This window comes from Rhynchophorus ferrugineus, unplaced genomic scaffold (assembly GCF_030347505.1).
Source record: "Rhynchophorus ferrugineus isolate W39M unplaced genomic scaffold, kcgeb_rfMv2 rfM7, whole genome shotgun sequence".
NCBI lineage: Eukaryota > Metazoa > Arthropoda > Insecta > Coleoptera > Curculionidae > Rhynchophorus > Rhynchophorus ferrugineus.
The window spans coordinates 33,226,249-33,247,682 of record NW_027472586.1 but is presented as its reverse complement, the minus strand read 5'-3'; the positions used below and the strand labels follow the sequence as shown (position 1 = coordinate 33,247,682).

Below are 21,434 nucleotides of genomic sequence, written 5' to 3'. Positions count from 1 at the left end.
AAATTATACAGTATATTGCCCAAACCTCTTTTATAACACAAATTAAATATTTTTTATTCCTCCATACCAATATTTTAGGTTGCCTACAGTTAATGTCAAATAATATGTCATTTTGTGATGTATTCTGATTTGCCTAAGTCCACTTCAAATAGAATGTAAATAATACACGTGCGGATCAGTTTATAATCTTATTTTTTATTAAGGTAAATTTTAGATATATAAACATGTCAGAAAGAAGAAACGCCGACGTATTAGCGTTGAATAAATCGGAGCAAAGGAAAGTATCCAAAGAAACCAAAAAAATAAAAAAAGACATCGCCGTAAGTATTCCTTTAAGAAAATTTTTCGAAAATAACCTTAAAATACATTCGTAGGCTGGAAAAATTACGATCGGTAAAAAGCAAAAGCAAAGGAAAGTGAAGGAGGCAAAAACACGTGGTTTAATCTACATAGGACATATTCCTCACGGATTTTTTGAAAACGAATTGAAAGATTACTTCAAGCAATTCGGCAAAGTAACCAATGTAAAAGTTTGTCGATCCAGAAAGACCGGGAACAGCAAAGGTTTCGGGTACGTTGAATTTGCAAATCCAGAGGTTGCGAAAATCGCAGCTGATACTATGAACAACTATCTTATGTTCAAAAGAAGAATAATCAGTAAGTACACTTAACAATTGTTAAGTTTTGAAAGTCATAACAATCTTTTACTTTTAGGTGAATTTGTACCATATGAAAAACGACCAAAAGGCCTATTTTATGGTAAGAGCAGTACAAAAGAGCACACCTCTGTAAATACTCGAAGAGGCAAAGAGAAATATACAAAAAATAGGATACTAGATAACAAAACCATAGAACAGAAACAGAAAAAGTCCTTAGGAAAATTCACATCAAAAATACGAAGGCTTCAAGAACTGGGTGTACAGTGCAACTTACAACCAGTTGGTATTGAAAGCAAGATGTTGAATGACATCGAACAAGTAAAATCAGTAACAGCAAGAGAGCCAGTATCAGAGACAGATGACGATTCAGATATAGAATTCAAAAAACCAACTCCCAAAGCCACCAAGTCAAAACTGGCAGAAAATGTGTCAAAAACTAGGAAAGCTATAGTGACTGAAAATATTGTCCTCACCAAATCTCTAGACTCTGTCAAAAAACTGTTATCTAAAAAGAAAACTGGTAAAGTAACCGAAGAAACTCAAACGGTACCCAAGAAGCGAAAGGTGATTAAGTCTAAAAGTGCTATCAGTAAAAAAGAAAAGAAGCCAGTTCCATTAAATAAAGATACTGTGAAGAAAATCGCAAGGGAATTGATCCGGAAAAAAGGGAACCCTCTTATTAATATACTACCTAGCAAACCTATCAAGACATCGAAGAAGAAATGAATGTATATCAACTTGAAATAAATATTTTTGTTTTATAGTAAGTCTTATTATTTCATGTCTCGTTATTATTTTGTGTAATCCACCATAAATAAATGATTTTATGACAACTGTTCTTGGCATAACGGCAACATCTAAGGTTTCTATATTTTTGTAAACTATTACTTAATTTTTTTTTGTCTTTAATGATTCGTTCTTTTTTTATTTTTTCATGTTTGTAATTATGTATTTATTTATTAATAGAAATTTGGAAATCCTTGAATTATTGTTAATTTACCAAATACTGAGACAGACTATTAAATTAATTAACCATATAATATTGAATGGCTCATTTGTTCTTTGGTATTTTGATTCTAAATCGAAGTCCACATAATTTAAATCAATAATTATTCTACTACCAATTCTAGGAATCATTGGAAGTAATGACATATTATATGTCGATATTAGAGTACATGTAGTATTATTTAATTCGATACTCTTTGATTAAGCCTCTTGAAGATTTTTAATTATAGTACTAAAATGGCAATTATTGAAATTTCAAATAACATTACGTTCATGCGCACTGGCACTAGGTGTACTAGATTTTTAACTTATAGAAACAGAAGGCACCGACTTGAAAGTGATGAGTTGGTAGTAGTCATAGAGAAATTACTCTATGATAGTAGTTGAAATAAGGTAAAATAGGTAAGTATCAAGCTAAATTGTGTGTATATATCACTACATAGTATAAAACAAAGTCGCCTTTTCTGTCCCTATATCCCTATGTGCGCTTAAATCTTTAAAACTACGCAACGGATTTTGATGCGGTTTTTTTTAAATAGATAGAGTGATTCAAGAGGAAGGTTTATATGTATAATACATGCATAATATACTAAGGCAACATTGCTAATTTTAGAGGTTTCTAACGTGATGTCGTAAATTAACCTATTTTTTTAGGCTTATTTAGCAATTAGCAAAAACGCTGCCTAACCCTACGAGTTAGATCAAATTAATGTACTACAGTATTGTACACCATAAAAAGGTCTACAAAAAAGTCCGCGATGGTATATGTTTATCTTTTAGGGATAACCCACATTAACCATTTTTATTGTTTATTTTTTACGTGAGAAAACGGCTTATTTACGAAGCTATTTTAAGCAATACAGCATTAATCCTTATCGAATTAAGTACCTTAAATACAGTGTGCAATTAATATAGATCAATGTGGTTCCTTACAGCATGTAAATTAAACAAATATTTTCGGAAATATTACAAATTTAAAATTTGCGTTTAAAAATGTGTAATGTAATAAAAATTGTATGAATTTAGTTATTCCAAAGATAGCAGGAAATCTTCATAGTAAGTATAGGGGAAGAGGAATTGTTTTACTCCAAATTTAATGCGTGCAGGCCAAGGGCAGTAATGAATGAATCAAAAATACTGGATCGATTTTAATCATGTTTTCATTGAGTGACATAGGCATATATATTTTATGCCCGTGCAAAGTCGGAGCGGGCCGCTATGTTTTTATATACAACGTTCATATTTTTTCTGTAGTGTATTTAATTTAGTATCAGCATTGCACCCGTGCGAAGCCGGGGCGGGTCGCTAGTTAGAATATAAAATACGTGTAGTTGATAGGTTAATTAAGGTTTTTGTTTAGTTATTACAGCGATTATTATGCACCTATTTTATTCTAAAACGTTTTTTTTTTTGTTTAAAATCCAAATTTGATTATTTTTTGGTGAGTTACCTTTTATTTTTTGAAGTCGGTTCAATTTTTTTGTTAAAAATATTTTATAAAAACTTTCAACGTTATGTATATTTTTATAATTTCTATACACAACCATTCTAGAGAAAATAATTAGAGTAGAGAGTTTGATTAAAGAATGGTTTTAAGTTTTAATATGTTAGTTTTAAATTTAGTTAAAGCTGGCTTGGTTGCCATAATGGCCAAGGCGATAAAACAATCCTCCTACTGTGGCGATAGTTGCGGGTTCGAATCCTGCTGGGGCATGGATGTTACTTTATGTTTGTAATTGTAAACGTCTTTATAAGAAACTGGAAAATGCGACAATGTAATAACCAGGCTGGGTTAGACCGGATGTTTTCTGGAAACGGTCTCTAAGTTGGTTATCGACCACTCGGTGTAGATTTAATGCCGAGGGCCGCTGTTAGGAGCCTACGTTAAAGAGTAAATCAGATCCATTCCAAACAAGCCCTAGTTAGTTAAAAGGAGAATTAAAAATATATACAAAAAAAAATTTAACCTTATTGACCACTATACCCTTCAGGGGTTTTTGCGAAGTTTTTAGTAAGGGTTTGCTTAACAAAGTCGTTCAGTTTGCTTTTTAAGCGCTAACCTTATTGTATGGGAATCCGTAGAAATATTGCAGACAACTGCCTCTATAGTGTACTGATTAAAGCGTTCAGCACACGTACGGAGGTTGTGGGTTCGATTTCCGGCGGGGACATTTACTTTTTGTTGTTGTTCTAGGTTGATTAGAATATTGATCAAATCACCTAATTTAGGTAGTGGACTCCGGGGCCTGAAACGTTCCCTAATTTCAATCATTGTTTCTTTACTCCTATTTTTTCTCAAATGGGCTGTACCTTTACTTGGCCTACCCTTTATAACACTTAATTAACTAACAGCGTAATTTATGAGTAAATATTTAACACTAAAAAGAGAAAAATAAAATATTTTTAACAAAAACTATAAACTATAAACTTATTGACCAAAAACCAGTTGAAACTCTCAAGTAATTTTAAGACAGCTTAGCATTTCTTAGTTCAGCTATTTACATACCATGAGGTAGGATCCAAAAACGGCTTTTACACAGATTGGATGAAAATGCTGCCAGCGAAAAAATGCTCTCGCTAACATAGCGCCTTCTGATTACCACTTGTTCACCACCAATACGAAAATACTACTACTTATTCTGTGTGTTCACATTGATGCAGCCTAAGATGGCGAACGGTTTAGAAATGCTAAAGAAGTTCGAAAATGAATTGATGATTGGATTGGTGTCAAACCAACATCGTTGGTTCAACAGGGTATCACCATGTTATTCGATAGACAGGAAAATGTTGTAAAATATTTTGATTTATATATATTGTACCAATTTTTCGCAATAAATGTATTTTAAGGTAAAATAAATGAAATTATGAAAAATCAGAATACATGCGAACATCTAATAACCGAAAATCACAAAAGCACATGATATTATATAATGACTTGACATTAAATAAGAAATGAATTTAATATGTATTACTTAAGCTAATGTTCTTTTATCTGCTATTTAATAAAATATAACTTCCTTAGAATCCAAAGGCTCCTTCTGTTTAAACAAAGATAATTTGAATTTAATTGTCTATCTACAGTACCAATATATAGAGACAAATCTATTTTAAATGTATTTTACAACAGTTAACGATAATTATTGCCTTAATTGTTATAGTCTTAATTCTCTAAAAGTATTTATAATATATATTTGGAAAATATAAGTATCCAAATAGTGTTTCCATATTTCTTACACTTATATTATTAAATATTTAGTAATGTTACTAAAGAAAACGCACCTCTGGTAAACAGAAACTATTTCTCAATAAAAACAGATTGACCTCTGACTCAAAAGTATCTTAATTAACTAGCTGAAGAAACTGTTACACTCTATTTTTTGTAATATTTCTTGAGAATTAAACCGAAAATAGAATATTATCACCATATTTAGGTGAATTAGGATAAGTGAGCACCTGTCATTTATTTGTTTATTGTTCAAACAAATACCTACCACACATAATTATTGACAGCTTGCATATTTATATTTTATGTTTACAGTAAACTTATAATATAATATTTCACACAATGAAAGTTCGATAACATTAAATTTGTTTTGTTTTTGCAATGTAGTACTGAATATATATTTTCTCTATATCCATATTTATATTTTGTTTTTTTATTTTTTATTATATTTTATCTTTTGATGAATAAAATACATAAAAACAAATATAAAGCTTTGGCCCCGTGACAAAAGCGTATATGTTCTCTACCTTCACCAGACATTAATGCTATTTTAACGAATTCTTGATGCATTGCTTTCTGTCTTTCGTCTAGTATTTTATAAAATACATGATATTTAAACATTTCCTTTTAGGTTCACATATTAGGTTTTATTTGACAATCGTAATAATGAAGCAAAATTATTGAGATTATGCCATCTGTTTAGTCATGAACATAAACTATATACCTGACCTAATAATAATTATTTATATACCACTAAAAATACAATACGCACATCAATAAAATGTAATTTAAAAACATGGATTAGTTTTCCACGGGTTTAATGATTTATACAAATCGATCTCCAATTTATACAATCTCTATTGCATTAAAACACTCATTTGTTCCTAAAAAGTGGCATTAATATATAAATTTAATAACGTGGGCGTAACGGTTCTCGGCTTAAGCCTACCGGGTGGCGAGTGACCAACTTAGAAATCATCCCAGAAGACATCCGGTGTTATCCAGCCTGGTTACTGGGATCATTTTCCTTGTTAGATTTTGCACTCTTGCCTGAGGACAATCACAAACATAAATTTACAACCATCCCCCAGCAGGATTCGAATCCGCGACTATCGCAACAGTAGGAGGACCGTCATGGCGTCTAAATCTTTAAAAAAATGACCTTCCTATATCAATTCTGTTACTAAAATTCAGATAAGGTTTTTATTGTAAATAGACACCAATTAAATAAAATATGTAAACTCAACTCATTGGAATATATCAGTTATCTAACGATAACAAACCGAGCCTGCTACGATTGTTTGTTACGAATATTAATTATATATTATCGAATATAAATTAAATAAATAAGCATCCCATGTTAATGTATAATTTTTAATTTAAAACAAATGTGCAGATCCCAAAGATGATTTCTCCTTGAATTGATTGGGTTTGGTTTTGTGGTTTATCGATAATGCTCGGATGGGCACTATCGCCGACAGCTTCGATCTGACAATCAGTTTGAACGGAATACTTGCCACATAAATTTTGAGATTCTTATAACATGAAATACTCTCAACAAAAAATGTACTAATTTACCTACAAAATAGAAAAAAAACATTTAACTTTTACTTTAATTCTTTAAAAACGAGGGGTTAAATATAATGCAATAAAATACTAATATATTTGTTTAATATGAAAAAATTAAGATGTTTCAATAATTGCTGTTTTGGTGAAATAAAACGTTAAAGATTGCACTACTCAGTTGATATATAAAGACAAAGGCTTCTATTTTTGCTAGAATTAAGATATTATACATACTGAAGCAAACAAAAAGCTAAATAATATTACTCCATGAGCAGTATTATGTTTATGCAGTTTTATGTATTCAGTTTCATGTATATTCAGTTTATGTATATGCAATCTTCAGTTTTATGTATATGCATAATAGTCAACTATAAGTTATATGCATAAATAAATGTCTATTAAGTGGCAATAAAAAATGTGTGGTTAAAAAAAACAGTAATTTTAGTTTAGTTATTTAACTTTTAACTATATGATGATGGAAACTTCGATCTGACAATAAATGAAACACGAATATTAGAAAATTGTCACACAATTTTTGAGTTTATTATGACATAAAGTATTCTCCACACAACCGTACCGCGAAATTGACGAGTGACAAAGATGTAAAAAAATAAGCATAATTATCTAGGTACAAAATCACCTCTAACAAATTACATTACAAGGATATCAAATATATAATGAAAGGGGAAAAATAAAAAGATATCTTGTTAGGCTAACCACTAAGACGGAGACATTTCGAAACGAAATGGTCGATGGTCTTGTACTAAGCATACGGGGTTGTTAATATATCAATATAGTATAATATTTAATTTATTCTACATATAGCGATCATCATTATTGCCACGAAAATGTCACTCTGAAAATATCCAGATGTTTATAACAAAAAAATTTGAAAACATTCATAGATCCTTGTCGCAACTACCAACCGGATCTAATTGCGACTATAAACCATTCTCGGATCCATAAAATACACGCACAAAATTTCATCAGAATCGGTCCAACCCTTTAGAAGTTCATTTACATACACACATACTGAATATATATAATCAAATAAGTGGAAGAATGAGTAGAAAGACAACTCAGTTGGTAGGATTACACCAAGCCAATGGAGGACGCAATACAGGTAAATTAAATATGGAAAGCAAAGGCGGAGATTAAAACAATTAGAAAACTTCGGAAGAGAGACAGAAAAAATTTGCGGAATTTATACATGAAGATAGAGAGATTAACAAAATACCCCTACGCCATTAAGTGGTATTAAAGGTGTTTTGATTATACAGTTTTTAACTAGAAAAATAATTATCCAAACTAATATCAATATGCTTTTTTGTAGAAAAATAACAGTTATAGTAGTTTACTATATATGTCCATATAAATTAGTATTATATATATAGTATTTAATATTCATGTTGATAGCTTCGATTTGGTGATAAATAAATAAAACAGAATTATATGAAAGTCATACATTTTTTGGGATTTATTATAAAATTTAATAAGATATTATAAAAATTACTAGTTTAATTTACTAGAAATGAAGAATAATAAATATTACAATGATAGTTATATTTATAAATGTTGGTTTAATATAGCAAAGGTAAAGATATGTGTCATTGCATTATTGCTACCATAATAAAACAAAAAAAATAAGATTTAGCATAGATTACCTGATTGAATCATAAACGGAATTTCATTGGTCTTCAATCCCATATGTTCAGCATATAGGTCAATATTTGGTATGAAGTATTTATAAATTAATGTATATCAGTAAGTTTACTTGAGATTACTAGATTAATTCTTAATAACCAGCATTTTTTTTTCGACCAATACACTATTAATTGATATAAAATAATATGGTGATGAAATTTGAATAAAGTAAATGCTTCTAGAGAAATAACTATATGATGATGGCAACTTCGATCTGGCGATAAATAAAACACGAATATTAGAAAATTGTCATACAATTTTTGAGTTTATTATGAAATAAATTACTCTCGACACAACCATACCGCGAAATGGACGAGTGACAATGATGTAAAAAAAATAAACATAACAATCTCGGTACTAAACCACCTCTTACAAATTACATTACAAGGATATCCGCATGTAAATATACAATGAAAGGAGAAAAATCAAAAAAAAGACATCGTGTTACGCTAACCACGAAGACGGAGACATTTCGAATCGAAACGACCGATCGTCTTGCACTAAACCTATGGGGTCGTCATGACGCCACTAGCGAGCACAACGCACAACAGTTCGACGGGTTCAAAAACACCCGACATCAGTTCGATCCGTTCCCGAAGACGGTCCTAGAAGAGCAGCGTGCCCATGCCGCCCATGTCGCTTTGTTCCTTCACGAAGATCTCGAAATACTGATAGATGATGGTGACGGCGAGCAGGATACCGGTTCCGGAACCGATGGCGCCCAGGAAATCGGCCAAAACGGAGAGGGCACCGATGCACAGACCGCCGAAAGCGGCCGCCGTAGGGATGTAGCGGTTCAGCTCGTGGATCATGGAGTTGTCTCGGTGGCCCCGCATCACCATCTGTTGCTCCTTCAGCTGTTTGGCGACGTCCTTGGCGGAACTGCCCGACACTTCGATCCAAGTCTTGGAGAAGAAGGCGCACGAGCCCAGCATGAAGACAATGTAGAGCAGAGCATGCAGGGGGTCCTCTACGATGTGACTGACACTCTCCGGCGGCGACAAATAGTAGCACAGGCCGCCGATGGGGTAGGATCTGGCTGGGCCACCTCCCCCAACATCAGCCCACACTCCCAACAAGTTAATCAGGATGTTTCCTTGGAATTTCACGGCAAGCATCTGGGAGATCACATACAGGTTAGAAACAAGCGCGGACTGCAAAATGATGGGTATATTGGAGGTGTAAAACAACTTGATGGGGTAGCTGGAGTACTGGCCACGGTATCTGGCGCTTTTGATCGGTAAATCCACCCTGAATCCTTGGAAGTATATCACAATAGCAAATACCAACACAGTAGCCAGCAGGTTCATTAAATTAGGCAGGTTCTGTCTGTAAAAGGCCTCGCGCAAAGCTCTGATTTTGTCCTGTCTAGTGGTGAGTAAATGGAACAAGGCTATCACTGCTCCCTCAAACTCTGTTCCTCTTCCAGTATTAACTGTGGCAGGTGAAAATGCTTTCCAGATAATTGTCTCACAAATATTGGTGGCTATAAACAGTGAAATACCGGAACCCAATCCATATCCTTTCTGGAGCAACTCATCCAACAATAAAACAATAAGACCAGCAACAAACAGTTGGATGATGATCAATAAACAAACACCAGCTCCTATTTCAGCTGGATCACCATACATTCCAGTCATTACATACACAATAGCTTGACCGACAGTAATAACCATGCCAAACACTGTGAAAGATAAAATAACAATATTAAAACTGGAAAAAATCACATTGATTTGTAAAACTTACATTTCTGGGCACCATTGAATAAAGCTCTGTCCTTTGGTGTGTCACCAACCTCAATAATCTTAGCTCCAGCCAACAGTTGCATGATCAAACCTGAAGTCACGATTGGGGAAATACCCAGTTCCATGAGGGTACCTCTGTTTGAAGCCAAGATAACACGAATCCAATAAAATGGATCTGCTGAATCTGAACTCATTATACCGAAGAGGGGAATCTAAAGAAAATGTTTTTAAAATAGAGAAAAACAATCAAAATTATGCATTTAAAAACTCACCTGACAACATACTAAGAAAATAAATAGGGTAATTGCGGTCCATAGTACTTTTTCCTTGAATTGAATCTGAAAATAACACCCAAATATAAGATACATGTGCCAAGTTGTCAGTGATCAACAGCTGTTTCAAAAAATGTAAATGAAAAGGTCCAAATTTTTCAAAAATTCCTTTTAAAGCATGTTGAGAGACTTATGTTAAATATTTACACGGTAATTATTCAAGCTTATTACTGATAATACAACTTAAGGGTGCAAAATATATCTTACCTTCCTTTCTGGTTTGCCAATCTCTGGGAGAATGCTACAAAACGGTTTAATAACCTCTAGAAATTTAACTGAAATAGGAAGAAAAAGCGACAATTAATATTCAAATAGTAAATAACACTCCATTCGGCCACCACGTAAGCAAGAAAAACCTAAGATAGATTCTTAAATAATAGGTTTTTAGGTTATAAGAAATCTACTAATATACCAATTAAATGATAGAAAATACTTACTCCCCATGTTTGATGGGCTTAAAACTAACTAAATATAAAATTAAATCACAGTTTAAAACTGTTGTAACACTTTTTCGATCGGCGGCTTGTTGAAAGTGACTTCAACCCACAAAATTTTACGGTACTATGTTGAATTTGATGTACACGTCGTACACGTCGTCAGAGAAAGGATCACGTGACTGATGATGTTGGCCCATCGTTGCTTATAGTACTTACAACAATACACAGCAATATTCAAAGTTGCCTATACTAAAATGAGAATATTTGTATTTAAAATGTAATTTTATTTTAAAGAAATACTCATAGTTTCTAATAATCTTTGTTTTAAAGTAATATTTTTATGGATTTTAACTGTTTCAATTAATTTTAGAGTATATTGGATTGCATAACTTGCAGCCAATTTTGCACTTTTAATTTGATGTTTGTTATAATATGAATTATCCATTCACCAGCGCTGCCAAATTTATGATTTTTACGGTTAAACTAGGATTTAGAAGGATTTACATAGGTTCTTGATGTTACTACAGACCTATCTAAAAGAATCCATTTATTTTCGTCGGTGTTCCTAGGAATTTTTAATGCTTAATAAGTTTAATTGAAGAAAATACAAATGTTCCTTCAATCCATATGCTTAAAAAAAATAGTTCGTTTCGAAAGATTGTTGTTAGTGCAAAGGTTGGGGAAATATTTTTAAAAACATTCCGATTTTACCTAGTGTAAAGCGTCCTTTAATAGTAAAATTAAATAAGGATTCTATTAAAGAGAATTTACCCCTTGGTTTTAAATATAAATATCATCAAATAAGCTGGATCATCGGATTTGGACTTGTTAGAAATTGCGGTGCAAAAGCCTTGCATCGGTGCCTCTTGTAGTCGGAATACAGAAATGTTATCGCCGTCAAGCATCTAGTTTCCTGGATACGAAACAATCTAGGTTATGGGGTAAGAATGAGGGTACATGCCTGGTTGAAACGTGTGATTTTATGAAGTGTTTGCAACCAGACATGCATGTGAGAACTGAAAGAGTGTTCAAACATTTGGAACCACATTTTACTTAAATATGGAGTTAATTAAGCTATCAAAGACTGAGGAAATAAAAAACAAGAAAATTGTTAGTTTAAGAATATATGTAGAAGCAGCGATTCGACGCTTGAGAGAATTTCATTAGTTAATCCAGGTAACTATGTAAATCACAGACATAATCACAGTATTAATTGATGTTACTATTGCCTGCGATTTAATAAGCTTGCAATTTTCACCTGCTACATCCCTAGTCATACAGCATTGCCATATCTAAATCGCTATGAATATATGTTGCACGTATAAAAGTACAAAATGCAAAATTTAATGTATTTGATTATCTTATCTCTTATATGAATTTCTATTAATCTTGAATTATAAGTCTAAAATACTTCTATACTTAGGATAACGTTAGTGAATAATCCATTAAATTACCAGACTAAATTTCAAAATAGAAATAGAGCTACTGGTTAAATGGTAAATGTGGCACCGTCGAATTTTTCGCAGTCGATCTGACATCAATTTGCTGTTGAATGTCAGATGATGAAAGATTTTTCCATTCTCTGGTGTTGATTTTTCTGTGGAAAGTAAATGTTCGGTTGCGATCGGTAATGAATAATTTCGAGACTAGTCGAATCAACCGAGCCGGAATGAGTATTTCTGTTAGGAGTGTTGCAGTATCTGTTGTGTTGTGATTAACTTGTTTCTTTATTTTGAAATAAAATACCTATATATAAAATAAGTAGTGTGAAAGTGTATTTCTATTCCTACAAATATCAGAACTTATATACAATATCATGATATTTTAATGTTATTTTAATTCAAACGGACAGGTGGGTCTCATATGTTTATAGTTTTTTACTAATTACACTATAATATATATTAATATAAATTAAAAAAATCTATTAAAAACTGTCCAATTAAAAGTCTATATTTAGAACTTTTAACTACTAAGGATTTATTTACCAAATCATCTGTTTCGTACAAATTGCATATATAAAATCTATTGCAATGTTGCCGCTTCTTCGAAAACGTATGATAACTCTTGCTTGATAGTTTATTGAATATGGGTATTTTAATAAACATTAATACACATCTATGAAAAGTTAGTTTATGAAAGCAAAAGTTTGCTTTTCAACGGCTGATGAATATTTAGATAATTAATAGATTAAATATTTATTTCTTGATAAATCCAAATAAACATATTTATACAAAGATTTGCATTAACTCTTACCATAACATTACTTATTGGTTTTCAAATTTCTTACAACAGCAGCTTATGTATGGATAATTGAGATTTTCTCCAATTCTAGTTATTTTCTTTTCATTTTAATGTGTCTTTATGGTATGTGGCGTTGTTTCTGAATGGGATGACAGTGTTATTCATTGTTACTTATTGTATGTACTGTTTGGCCATATGTAATTTCAATGTGATTTGCTTTGGTTAACTTTTCGTCTTCATGTCTTGGTCCAGTTATTTATATTGTTACCTGTTGTAATGTTCTCAATGCCTAATTGGAGAATAGGTCTCCTTCTGTTTCACTCTGGCATTTCCTACAGTAAAATTAAATTACACTACTTAACCTAAAGTTAAGATAAACACTTATACACTATACAAGTTCATATGGTTTCGTTTAATTCAATCTTCTGATATCGGGGATGTTGTTCAGTAGCTGTATTGTTGCTACGCTGCTGTGAGTTAATACAGTTATTTCATGTTTGAAGGCGAAATCTTGGATAACTTCGTAAATCCCTTTGACTTCGAGGTCATCGTGTAGTTCTTCGTGGGTTGCGTAGCAATAAGCACTGGTAATTAATCAGAGAATTTTGCTTTGTTCTGTTATCTGTAACCAATACAGTTCTTTGATTTTAAGTTTGATTTGCTCTGCATTTTGTCTAAGGTGATGTTTCCAATTGAGCCTTCCATCGAGATTAATACCAAGGTTTTTAAGATTTTGCCGCAATGCAAAATTGACATGGAAATATTTGTATCTATTAAGCTGTAAAAACAGCTTATTTATTACGATTTAACGTTGTTATTACTTATTACTTATTATTAGTATAAATTAATTTGAATGTATTCAAATAACCGTTTACATATTTGACATTTCATGTGATAACAACTTCTGATGGTCTCAAACCCAATCGAAACAAGAGATAGCTGCCATTAAATCTCTGTTTTTAGAAAAAAATATTAATGACCTTCATAGAATCTTATGAGACATGTAAGAAATGCTAATAATAATCCAATTCCTTTTACAGGGAACAATTGGAATCTTCTAATTGCCTATGCCAGTAATACTTTAGTTCTACAGAATGTCACTATTCCATAATAGAAAAACAACCCCTAGCAGTAGCATGGCCAACTAAATACTTCAGACGCTACTTTTTGGAAACGACATTTATAATAGCGCGTTTCGATTTTATTTAGACTGTTTATTTTATATTTCACAGTTAGAAAATGGCCTTGTGCAACCAACGGAAAGTAAACGAACGAAACGAAAATATTGAACTGGGATTTATCAAGGAAAAATAACCACAATCGATTCGTTGATAATAAATGTACTCTGTGACCGTAAGTGAAATAATAATTTTAAAAAGAATACTAGAGCTTTAATAGAATAGTGAATGTGAACATTAAATAGAAATATTATCAGTATAACACTTGGCAGGAAAATTAATAAATGCAATTAATTAACTTTAAAGAGGAGTGAAAAATAGTACAATCACCACTTGGGAACTATGTGAATAGTATGAAATCTAGTGCTCTGTATTTACTTAAACTTTTCATCAAGTACTTTACAAAATCTGTGTTTAGACATGTTTTAACATATCAAGTTTTCCTATGAATCAATTTCAAATAGATATCTACTTAGTTTCCTTTACTTTACTTAATTTCAGTGACAACATTTGGGTTATACAGTGTCTGTATGTAACTATTACTCGAAATGTTTGAAACTTGTGTTTGCCATAGCCAGCCAATGCTAAGACAATGCAAATGCAAAAAATTTGAGAAAATCACATTGTTCAATCAAATATGTGCCACTTACCCTTAACTTCATTTTATTTGATGTTCAAAAAAGAACAAGAAAAAACCAAACTATAACAAACCAAAGTTATAGTTCTTGTATTTCGTATACTTCAAGAAAACAATATATATTCTGGAATTCACAAATTAATTTAATATCTCTCTTGAAACTCAAGTTCAAAGTTAACTAACTTAACTAAGTTTAAGTAAGTTTACTGTCTGTTATTTTAAGTTTATATATTATGTCTAGGTTATTTAACCTTTTATTAACATATTTAATATTATAAGCTAAAAGAGAAAATAGAATAAAATGTAAGGTAACAAATATAATTTATAACAGGTCAATTGAAAAGTTTCCGGCCTGACAAATAGATGGCGCTACTAGAATTAAATCCATAGGTTTTTTAGTTTGCCCTAACCCTCAAAAGATGCGTGTATAAATTTGACAGCTGTTCGATCATTAGTTTGCTAATTATAGCATTTTGAGTGAAGCAACTTTTGTTATTGTGAAAAAAAATGGATAAAAAGGAATTTCGCGTATTGATAAAATATTGCTTTTTGAAGGGAAAAAATACAGTTGAACCAAAAACTTGGTTTCATGTCGAGTTTTCGGACAGGGCCCCAGGAAAATCAACCATCAAGGATTGATATGCTGTGTTTAGACGTGGTCAAATGAGCACCGAAGACGGTGAATGCAGTGGACGCCTAAAAGAGGTTGTTACCGACGAAGACGTTAAAAAAATCCACAAATGATTTTGAATAACCGTTAATTGAAATTGAATGAAATAGCAGACATTCTAAAGATATCTACTGAACGTGTACATCATATAATTCACGAATATTTGGGTATGAGATAGCTCTGTGCAAAGTGGGTGCTGCTCACTTTTGATCAAAAACAACGACGAGTTAATGATTCGGAGCAGTGTCTAAAGATGATGAAGCGTAATAAACCCGAGTTTCTGCGTCGATATGTGATAATGCATGAAACATGGTTCATCATTTCACTCCGAAGTCCAATCGCCAGTCATCCGAGTGGACTGCACACGATGAACCCGCTCCAAAACGTGGGAAAACGCTACAGTCAGCTGGCAAGGTTATGGCGTCTGTATTTTGGGATGCGCATGGAATAATTTTCATTGACTACCTTGAAAAAGGAAGGATCATCAACAGCGACTATTACATAGCGTTATTGGACCGTTTGAAGGACGACATCGCCAAAACACGGCCGCATTTGAAGAAAGAAAATGTGAAAATCGTATCACCCGAAGGGAATTATGTTGAATAAAAAAAACTAATTTTTCCAAAAAAAAATGTGTTTTTTGTGGTAGGCCGGGGACTTTTCAATTGACCTGTTATATCGATATATCAAAACACAAGCATCCAGTTATCTTTAATATTACTCAATAATATATCATATTAGCACTAAAAATACCTTGATTACCCGATACCCATTAGTTTGAATCTCTACAAAAAGTGCATGGATCCCTCTCTGCACTCATTCAATAAAAGCACTTAATGGAGTTCAAATCAATATGCATTAAGCCTGATTGTAGATGATACATGTATATATGCATGGCTAGAATATAGCTAACAATTTATAGGTATCTACAAATTATCTAGTGGCTAATATAACGCTGTATTTTGACCTCATTTACCCATTGCTTCAACCCTTTTATGTTTCATACCAGTGGAATTATGTTCGATTGCTTGCTAAATTGTTTTATTTAATATATTATCCATTGACATTTTAGCAGTTGGTTTGACTGTAACCATATTTTTATCTGATGTTAATAACTCTGACCTCATAACTTTTGATACACTCTTATGAATTCCTGATCGAGTATCAAATTTAGATCAAATTTAGAAGTAGTAATATTTTTATCAAGAACCCCTAACCTTAAAAATCTTGAAGCTTGTCAAACTTTCATGTTTCTGGTTTTTTAATTTTTTCTGGTAATTTTAATGCTGTAAAGTGACTATATGATCAACGAGCTGTGATTTTGATGAGATATATTCACAGAAAGGACATCGAGTATATCTATCTGTATTTTTACTTCGCATGGTCAACTATGCCTAAAATATAGTGAATATGTTGTTGAATCATAAAAATAAAAATTGAATGGATACGCATCTCGATAGTAGCTTTTTTTGTCAACATTTTTGTCACAAATCGATTGTTTACTGTCTATCATTTATAATAAAAATATCAAAGAGTACAAGAAAAAAAACTATAAACAACAAAATTCTTAACCTCACAAAAGCATCAGAGTCAAATCCAAAATGACTGTTGTAGTTTATTGAATTCTACCTCTCGATAGCTTGTCAAATGGCAACGTCGCAAAATCTGGCGGAAACTACCCGAGATTTACCAAATGCCGCTAATGATTCTCTATAAATAGCCAATATTACAAGGAAACTCGTGCCTACGTGTCAACACCTCTGACAGTTAAAAATCGTACTACAGGGTGTTTAATTGATGAGTTTCTCAAATACTATTGAAACAAATTTCCCAAACTAAGATACTATAAACGAATAATAAACAATTACTTAATAAAGAATAATGTTTTGCATGCTTAATCTAACTTTTATTGGGTAACTTAGTTGTTTATATTTCTGTAATTATTTACAGTTGAATTGCAGTCCTTCTTAGCTTACAAACAACGCACTTAATCATGAGTACTGAACCTTCTAAGATGGCTGTGAGGCGACATGAATGTGATACATGTGGAAAGAAGTTCAATCATGCAACTCATCTAAAGTTTCACACGCGGTAAGCAATGAAGACTGTGAGCTATAAGTAGAATGTTTCTTTTTCAGTTAAACATTTTAATTGCAGTATCCATACGGGAGAGAGACCGTTTGTATGTGAGACTTGCGGAAAAGACTTTAACCGACGGGAAACCCTGGTTAGTCATGAGCGGTTAGTTATAGAAGCTGTGATCTATGAGTATCAATTTTTAATTGCATATTTTTATTTTAGACTTCACACAGGAGAGTTACCGTACGCATGTGATATATGTGGAATTAGATTCAACTACCGGGGCTCCTTGGCTACACACGAACGGTTAGTGATAGAAAACACGCATTCTGGCTTGCTTTTTTCAGGATACCAACTGTTCGGTTTATATTAGAAGTCGGTAAGACCCTTAAAATGCATTTCGAGACTTCGTATAAAAATATAGCGTTTTCAGAATGTTTTCACCTTAACATTAATTTACATTTGGTTTCTACAGTGACTTAAAACTATAGTCCGTTCAATAAAACAGTGAATTCAGGTCATCTGAATTGATGACATCAAAATGTTGCAGTGTTAACGCATCAACTTAGAGTTTTAGTTCATATTAAATTTGAAACACAGCAGAATTCTAATCTAAATAGAATAATGAAACAAAAATACTGTTACTGTTATCAAATATAATTAATTTTAAAAGTATAACACATCTAATGTATTATTGAAGGACTTAAAACTACAATTAATTATACAGTTATAGTAGGTTATAGGTTAGGGTTGTGTGTTATTATACTTAAAATGAACTTTTTTCCACACCACCTGTGAGTTAGAGTTCCAGGCGCGTTTTTTTTTCTACGTAGTGCTGCCCCCTGGAGGCATATCCACTTAATTAACAACTGCATATTTACCTTTATGTTTAGTTCTTGTTTCTTCCGGTACACTATTTCCTTGTAAAGTCATTTTGATATAACTATATTTTTCTTTAGTTTGTTCTGTTACCACCTGTATACATATTTTTTTATAAAACTATATATAATCACTGCATTCTCCATAATGCACTTGCCATATCTACAAAACAGTTAGTGTTATTTCTCTTCTTACCTATTTTAAGCAAATGCTCATGTATGTTCTGAAAATGTGCACACAGATCTGTTATAGTAATTATGTGTACTCATTTTTGTTTGTTTCCACTCCCATATTCTGACCGAAACATACACAGACATAAAGTGTTATTGACCATTCCTGTTTCCAGCATGAAGAACAATATATCTGCAATGACTTATTAATAAAGAAAAAAGAAAAGAAAAAAAATCTAAACGTTCCATTGAGGTCTCATCTAAATACACAAATTGAAATAATAAGTCTTCCTTAATTTAAAAATATGTTTTTAAAATTATATTATTTTAAGAGCAATATTTGGAAATGCCATTAGACCTCTTTATGAGTTACCTTAACACCATTTAAATCCTATATTACGCAACAGTGTATGAAGGGATGTTATGAAAGGAACTGATGAGAAGAAACATATTGTCTGATGCTAAAATGGCTGATGTACAAGTTGGGGCAGGCAATAAATTAAACATCTTGATGATGTGAGTTCACTGTTATTTAAAATAGACTGTACGTAAAATATTTTATGGCCCGTTATCTTTTCAACATATTATAGTATGGCTAGTATTACTAGAGATAGATGATTTTAAAGTTACGTATGAAGAAATGCCGTATTGCTTTTTCCCTCGCGTCACCTTATTTATGGTTTTACAAACTTCAATTATTTACATAAAAATAACTTACTTTCGTTTTTATAAAACGATTTAACGATGATGTGTTGTTGATAGAATGTTTTTTTATATTATCTATTTTATTGACAGGTCCCACACAGGAGAGAAGCCACACGCATGTGAAACCTGCGGAATGAGGTTCAGCCAACGGAGTTCCTTGATCTCACACGAACGGTTAGTTATATCAGCTATCACCAGGCACTCGTTAATGTGAACTAATTGAAACCAAGTGTAGTTCACATTATCGAAATATTTGTAATAACGAAAGTGAATTAAGTAATTTAAATATAAACCTTTTGTTAAAAGAAACGTTTTTAAATACAAATACATAAATACAATAAATTAGTAGTTAATATTGTAGTCTGCCTTAATTGGCGTGAGCATTGTCTTCCAGTGCCTGAGTCCTTAATTTACAAAAATCTAAATTATCTGTGTATAAATAACAACACTTTTATTGGAAAGTTCTGTTTTGTTAGTGCCTACAAGTTAAATACATATAACAGATCAATTGAAAAGTCCCCGGCCTATCGTAGTACATAGTACATAGTAAAACACATTTTTTGCCAAAATTAGTTTTTTTTATTCAACATAATTCCCTTCAAGGCTAATACACTGATTATAGAGACCCTCCAACTTCTGCAGACAATTTTTGTAGTACGATTTGTCCTTTGCTTCAAAATAAGCCTCAGTTTCGTCGATCACCTCTTCATTCGACGAGAATTTCTTCCCAGTGAGCATTCTTTTCAAATCTGAGAACAGGAAATAGTGGCTGGGGGCCAGATCTGGAGAATACGGTGGATGAGGAAGTAATTAAGCCCAATTCATGGATTTTTGACACAGTGCATTGTGCAAAGTCTTGGTGAAGCAGCACTTTCTTTTTCTTCAAATGCGGCCGTTTTTCGGCGATTTCGTCCTTCAAACAGCTCAATAACTGTATGTAATAGTCGCTGTTGATGGTCCTTCCTTTTTCGAGGTAGTCAATGAAAATTATTCCACGCACATCCCAAAATACAGACGCCATAACCTTGCCAGCCGACTGTTGCGTTTTCTCACGCTTTGGATCGTGTGCAGTCCACTCGGACAACTGTCGATTGGACTTCGGAGTGAAATGATGGAGCCATGTTTCATCCATTGTCACATATCGATCTAAAACTCGGGTTTATTACTCTTGATCATCTTCCAACACTGCTCGGAATCATCAACTCGTCGTTGTTTTTGGTCAAAAGTGAGCTCGCACGGCACCCACCTTGCACAGAGCTTTCTCATACCCAAATATTCGTGAATGATATGATGTAATGATATGATGTACACGTTCAGTTGATAGAGTGTCTGCAATTTCAATTTACAGTCAATCAAAATTATTTTGCGGATTTTTTACATGTTTTCGTTGGTAACAACCTCTTTTGACCGTCCACTGCGTTCACCGTCTTCGGCGCTCATTTCACCACATCTAAACTTAGCATACCAATCCTTGATGGTTGATTTTCCTTGGGCAGTGTCCGAAAATTCGACATCAAGCCAAGTTTCTGCTTCAACTGTATTTTCCCTTCAAAAAGCAATATTTTATCAAGACGCGAAATTCCTTTTTATCCATTTTTTTATTCCTTTTTATCCATAACAAACGTTCTTCAAAGTCTTTCAATTAACCTGTTACAGTTATAGCCGAATTAATGTGACGGAAGACCGGAAGTCGTTTTTAACTATAACTAGTTAGTTAGTAGGAACTCCCTTTATCTTTGTCCTGAATGGATTCAAATTACCAATGTTGCTTACTATGTTCTATTCTATACCATTATTGCTTCTTATTTTAATGTTCTCTATAATTTTTTCTTAGCGTCATCTTACTAGCGGGGAAGGTGTCATTTCCGATTTCTTCCTCTTTTTATTCTACTCATTGTTTACATGTGCCCAGACGGGTTGTTGTGACTTTATACAAATGCAAAACAGTTTTTGGTTTAACTGCCATTAGTTACAATTAACTCTTTGTTTTCTTGCATAAGTGATATTTAATCTATTTTGCATGATATATCTATGGTATTTTATAATAATTCTTGTTTTCACTGTCCAGTTATCATAAGGGTAAAACTTGGAACGTTCTTTGTTTTGCCGCACGTATTCACTTCACTTTAGGTTGACCGAATCACCGTACCAGGGAACTCTTCGAAACCGCAGTGAGCTCTTTGAAAAAAAATCAAAAATACAAA

General features: G+C 32.5%; 4 protein-coding genes across 5 annotated transcripts in view; 3 read left to right on the top strand and 1 right to left on the bottom strand.

The window, feature by feature from the left end:
* Nucleotides 1–144: 144 nt before the first annotated feature.
* LOC143199815 (uncharacterized) lies at nt 145–1,422 on the top strand. Its single transcript, XM_076409926.1, has 3 exons — nt 145–320; nt 375–657; nt 715–1,422. Exons 1-3 carry the CDS (start codon nt 225–227, stop codon nt 1,383–1,385), a joined length of 1,050 nt encoding a protein of 349 aa, XP_076266041.1. The 5' UTR covers nt 145–224; the 3' UTR covers nt 1,386–1,422.
* Nucleotides 1,423–8,395: 6,973 nt separating this feature from the next.
* On the bottom strand, nt 8,396–10,852 carry Sec61alpha (SEC61 translocon subunit alpha). Its single transcript, XM_076409922.1, has 5 exons — nt 10,672–10,852; nt 10,442–10,509; nt 10,175–10,240; nt 9,904–10,114; nt 8,396–9,841 (listed from the first exon to the last, which is right to left on the bottom strand). The coding sequence occupies exons 1-5, from the start codon at nt 10,676–10,678 to the stop codon at nt 8,763–8,765; spliced, it is 1,431 nt and encodes a 476-aa protein (XP_076266037.1). The 5' UTR covers nt 10,679–10,852; the 3' UTR covers nt 8,396–8,762.
* A 1,376-nt stretch (nt 10,853–12,228) lies between these two features.
* The window catches only part of LOC143199818 (uncharacterized), a 9,943-nt gene continuing 737 nt past the window's right edge, over nt 12,229–21,434 (top strand). Inside the window, exons 1-5 of one of the 2 annotated variants that reach the window (XM_076409941.1) lie at nt 12,229–12,523; nt 17,359–17,488; nt 17,555–17,638; nt 17,699–17,782; nt 19,321–19,404. In XM_076409941.1, coding sequence (XP_076266056.1) covers nt 17,391–17,488; nt 17,555–17,638; nt 17,699–17,782; nt 19,321–19,404 — 350 coding nt within the window. In that variant the 5' untranslated portion in view covers nt 12,229–12,523; nt 17,359–17,390. Of the gene's footprint in view, nt 12,524–17,347; nt 17,489–17,554; nt 17,639–17,698; nt 17,783–19,320; nt 19,405–21,434 lie in introns of both variants that reach the window. The other variant, XM_076409940.1, reaches the window with a different exon arrangement.
* Nucleotides 15,580–21,434, top strand: part of LOC143199820 (histone-lysine N-methyltransferase SETMAR-like) — a 10,828-nt gene continuing 4,973 nt past the window's right edge. The window contains exon 1 of the mRNA XM_076409946.1: nt 15,580–15,903. Within this exon, the coding sequence (XP_076266061.1) occupies nt 15,707–15,903 (197 nt within the window). The 5' untranslated portion in view covers nt 15,580–15,706. The remainder of the gene's footprint in view (nt 15,904–21,434) is intronic.

Excerpts from the sequence above, each read along its gene's own strand:
- Sec61alpha (XM_076409922.1), bottom strand. Across the intron at positions 10,241-10,441 it reads TTGGCAAACCAGAAAGGAAG|ATTCAATTCAAGGAAAAAGT; the intron begins GTAAGATATATT and ends TGTTATTTTCAG. Across the intron at positions 9,842-9,903 it reads ATTCAATGGTGCCCAGAAAT|TGTTTGGCATGGTTATTACT; the intron begins GTAAGTTTTACA and ends TATCTTTCACAG.
- LOC143199815 (XM_076409926.1), top strand. The coding sequence starts at position 225 with ATGTCAGAAAGAAGAAACGCCGACGTATTAGCGTTGAATAAATCGGAG. Across the intron at positions 321-374 it reads AAATAAAAAAAGACATCGCC|GCTGGAAAAATTACGATCGG; the intron begins GTAAGTATTCCT and ends ATACATTCGTAG. Across the intron at positions 658-714 it reads GTTCAAAAGAAGAATAATCA|GTGAATTTGTACCATATGAA; the intron begins GTAAGTACACTT and ends TTTTACTTTTAG.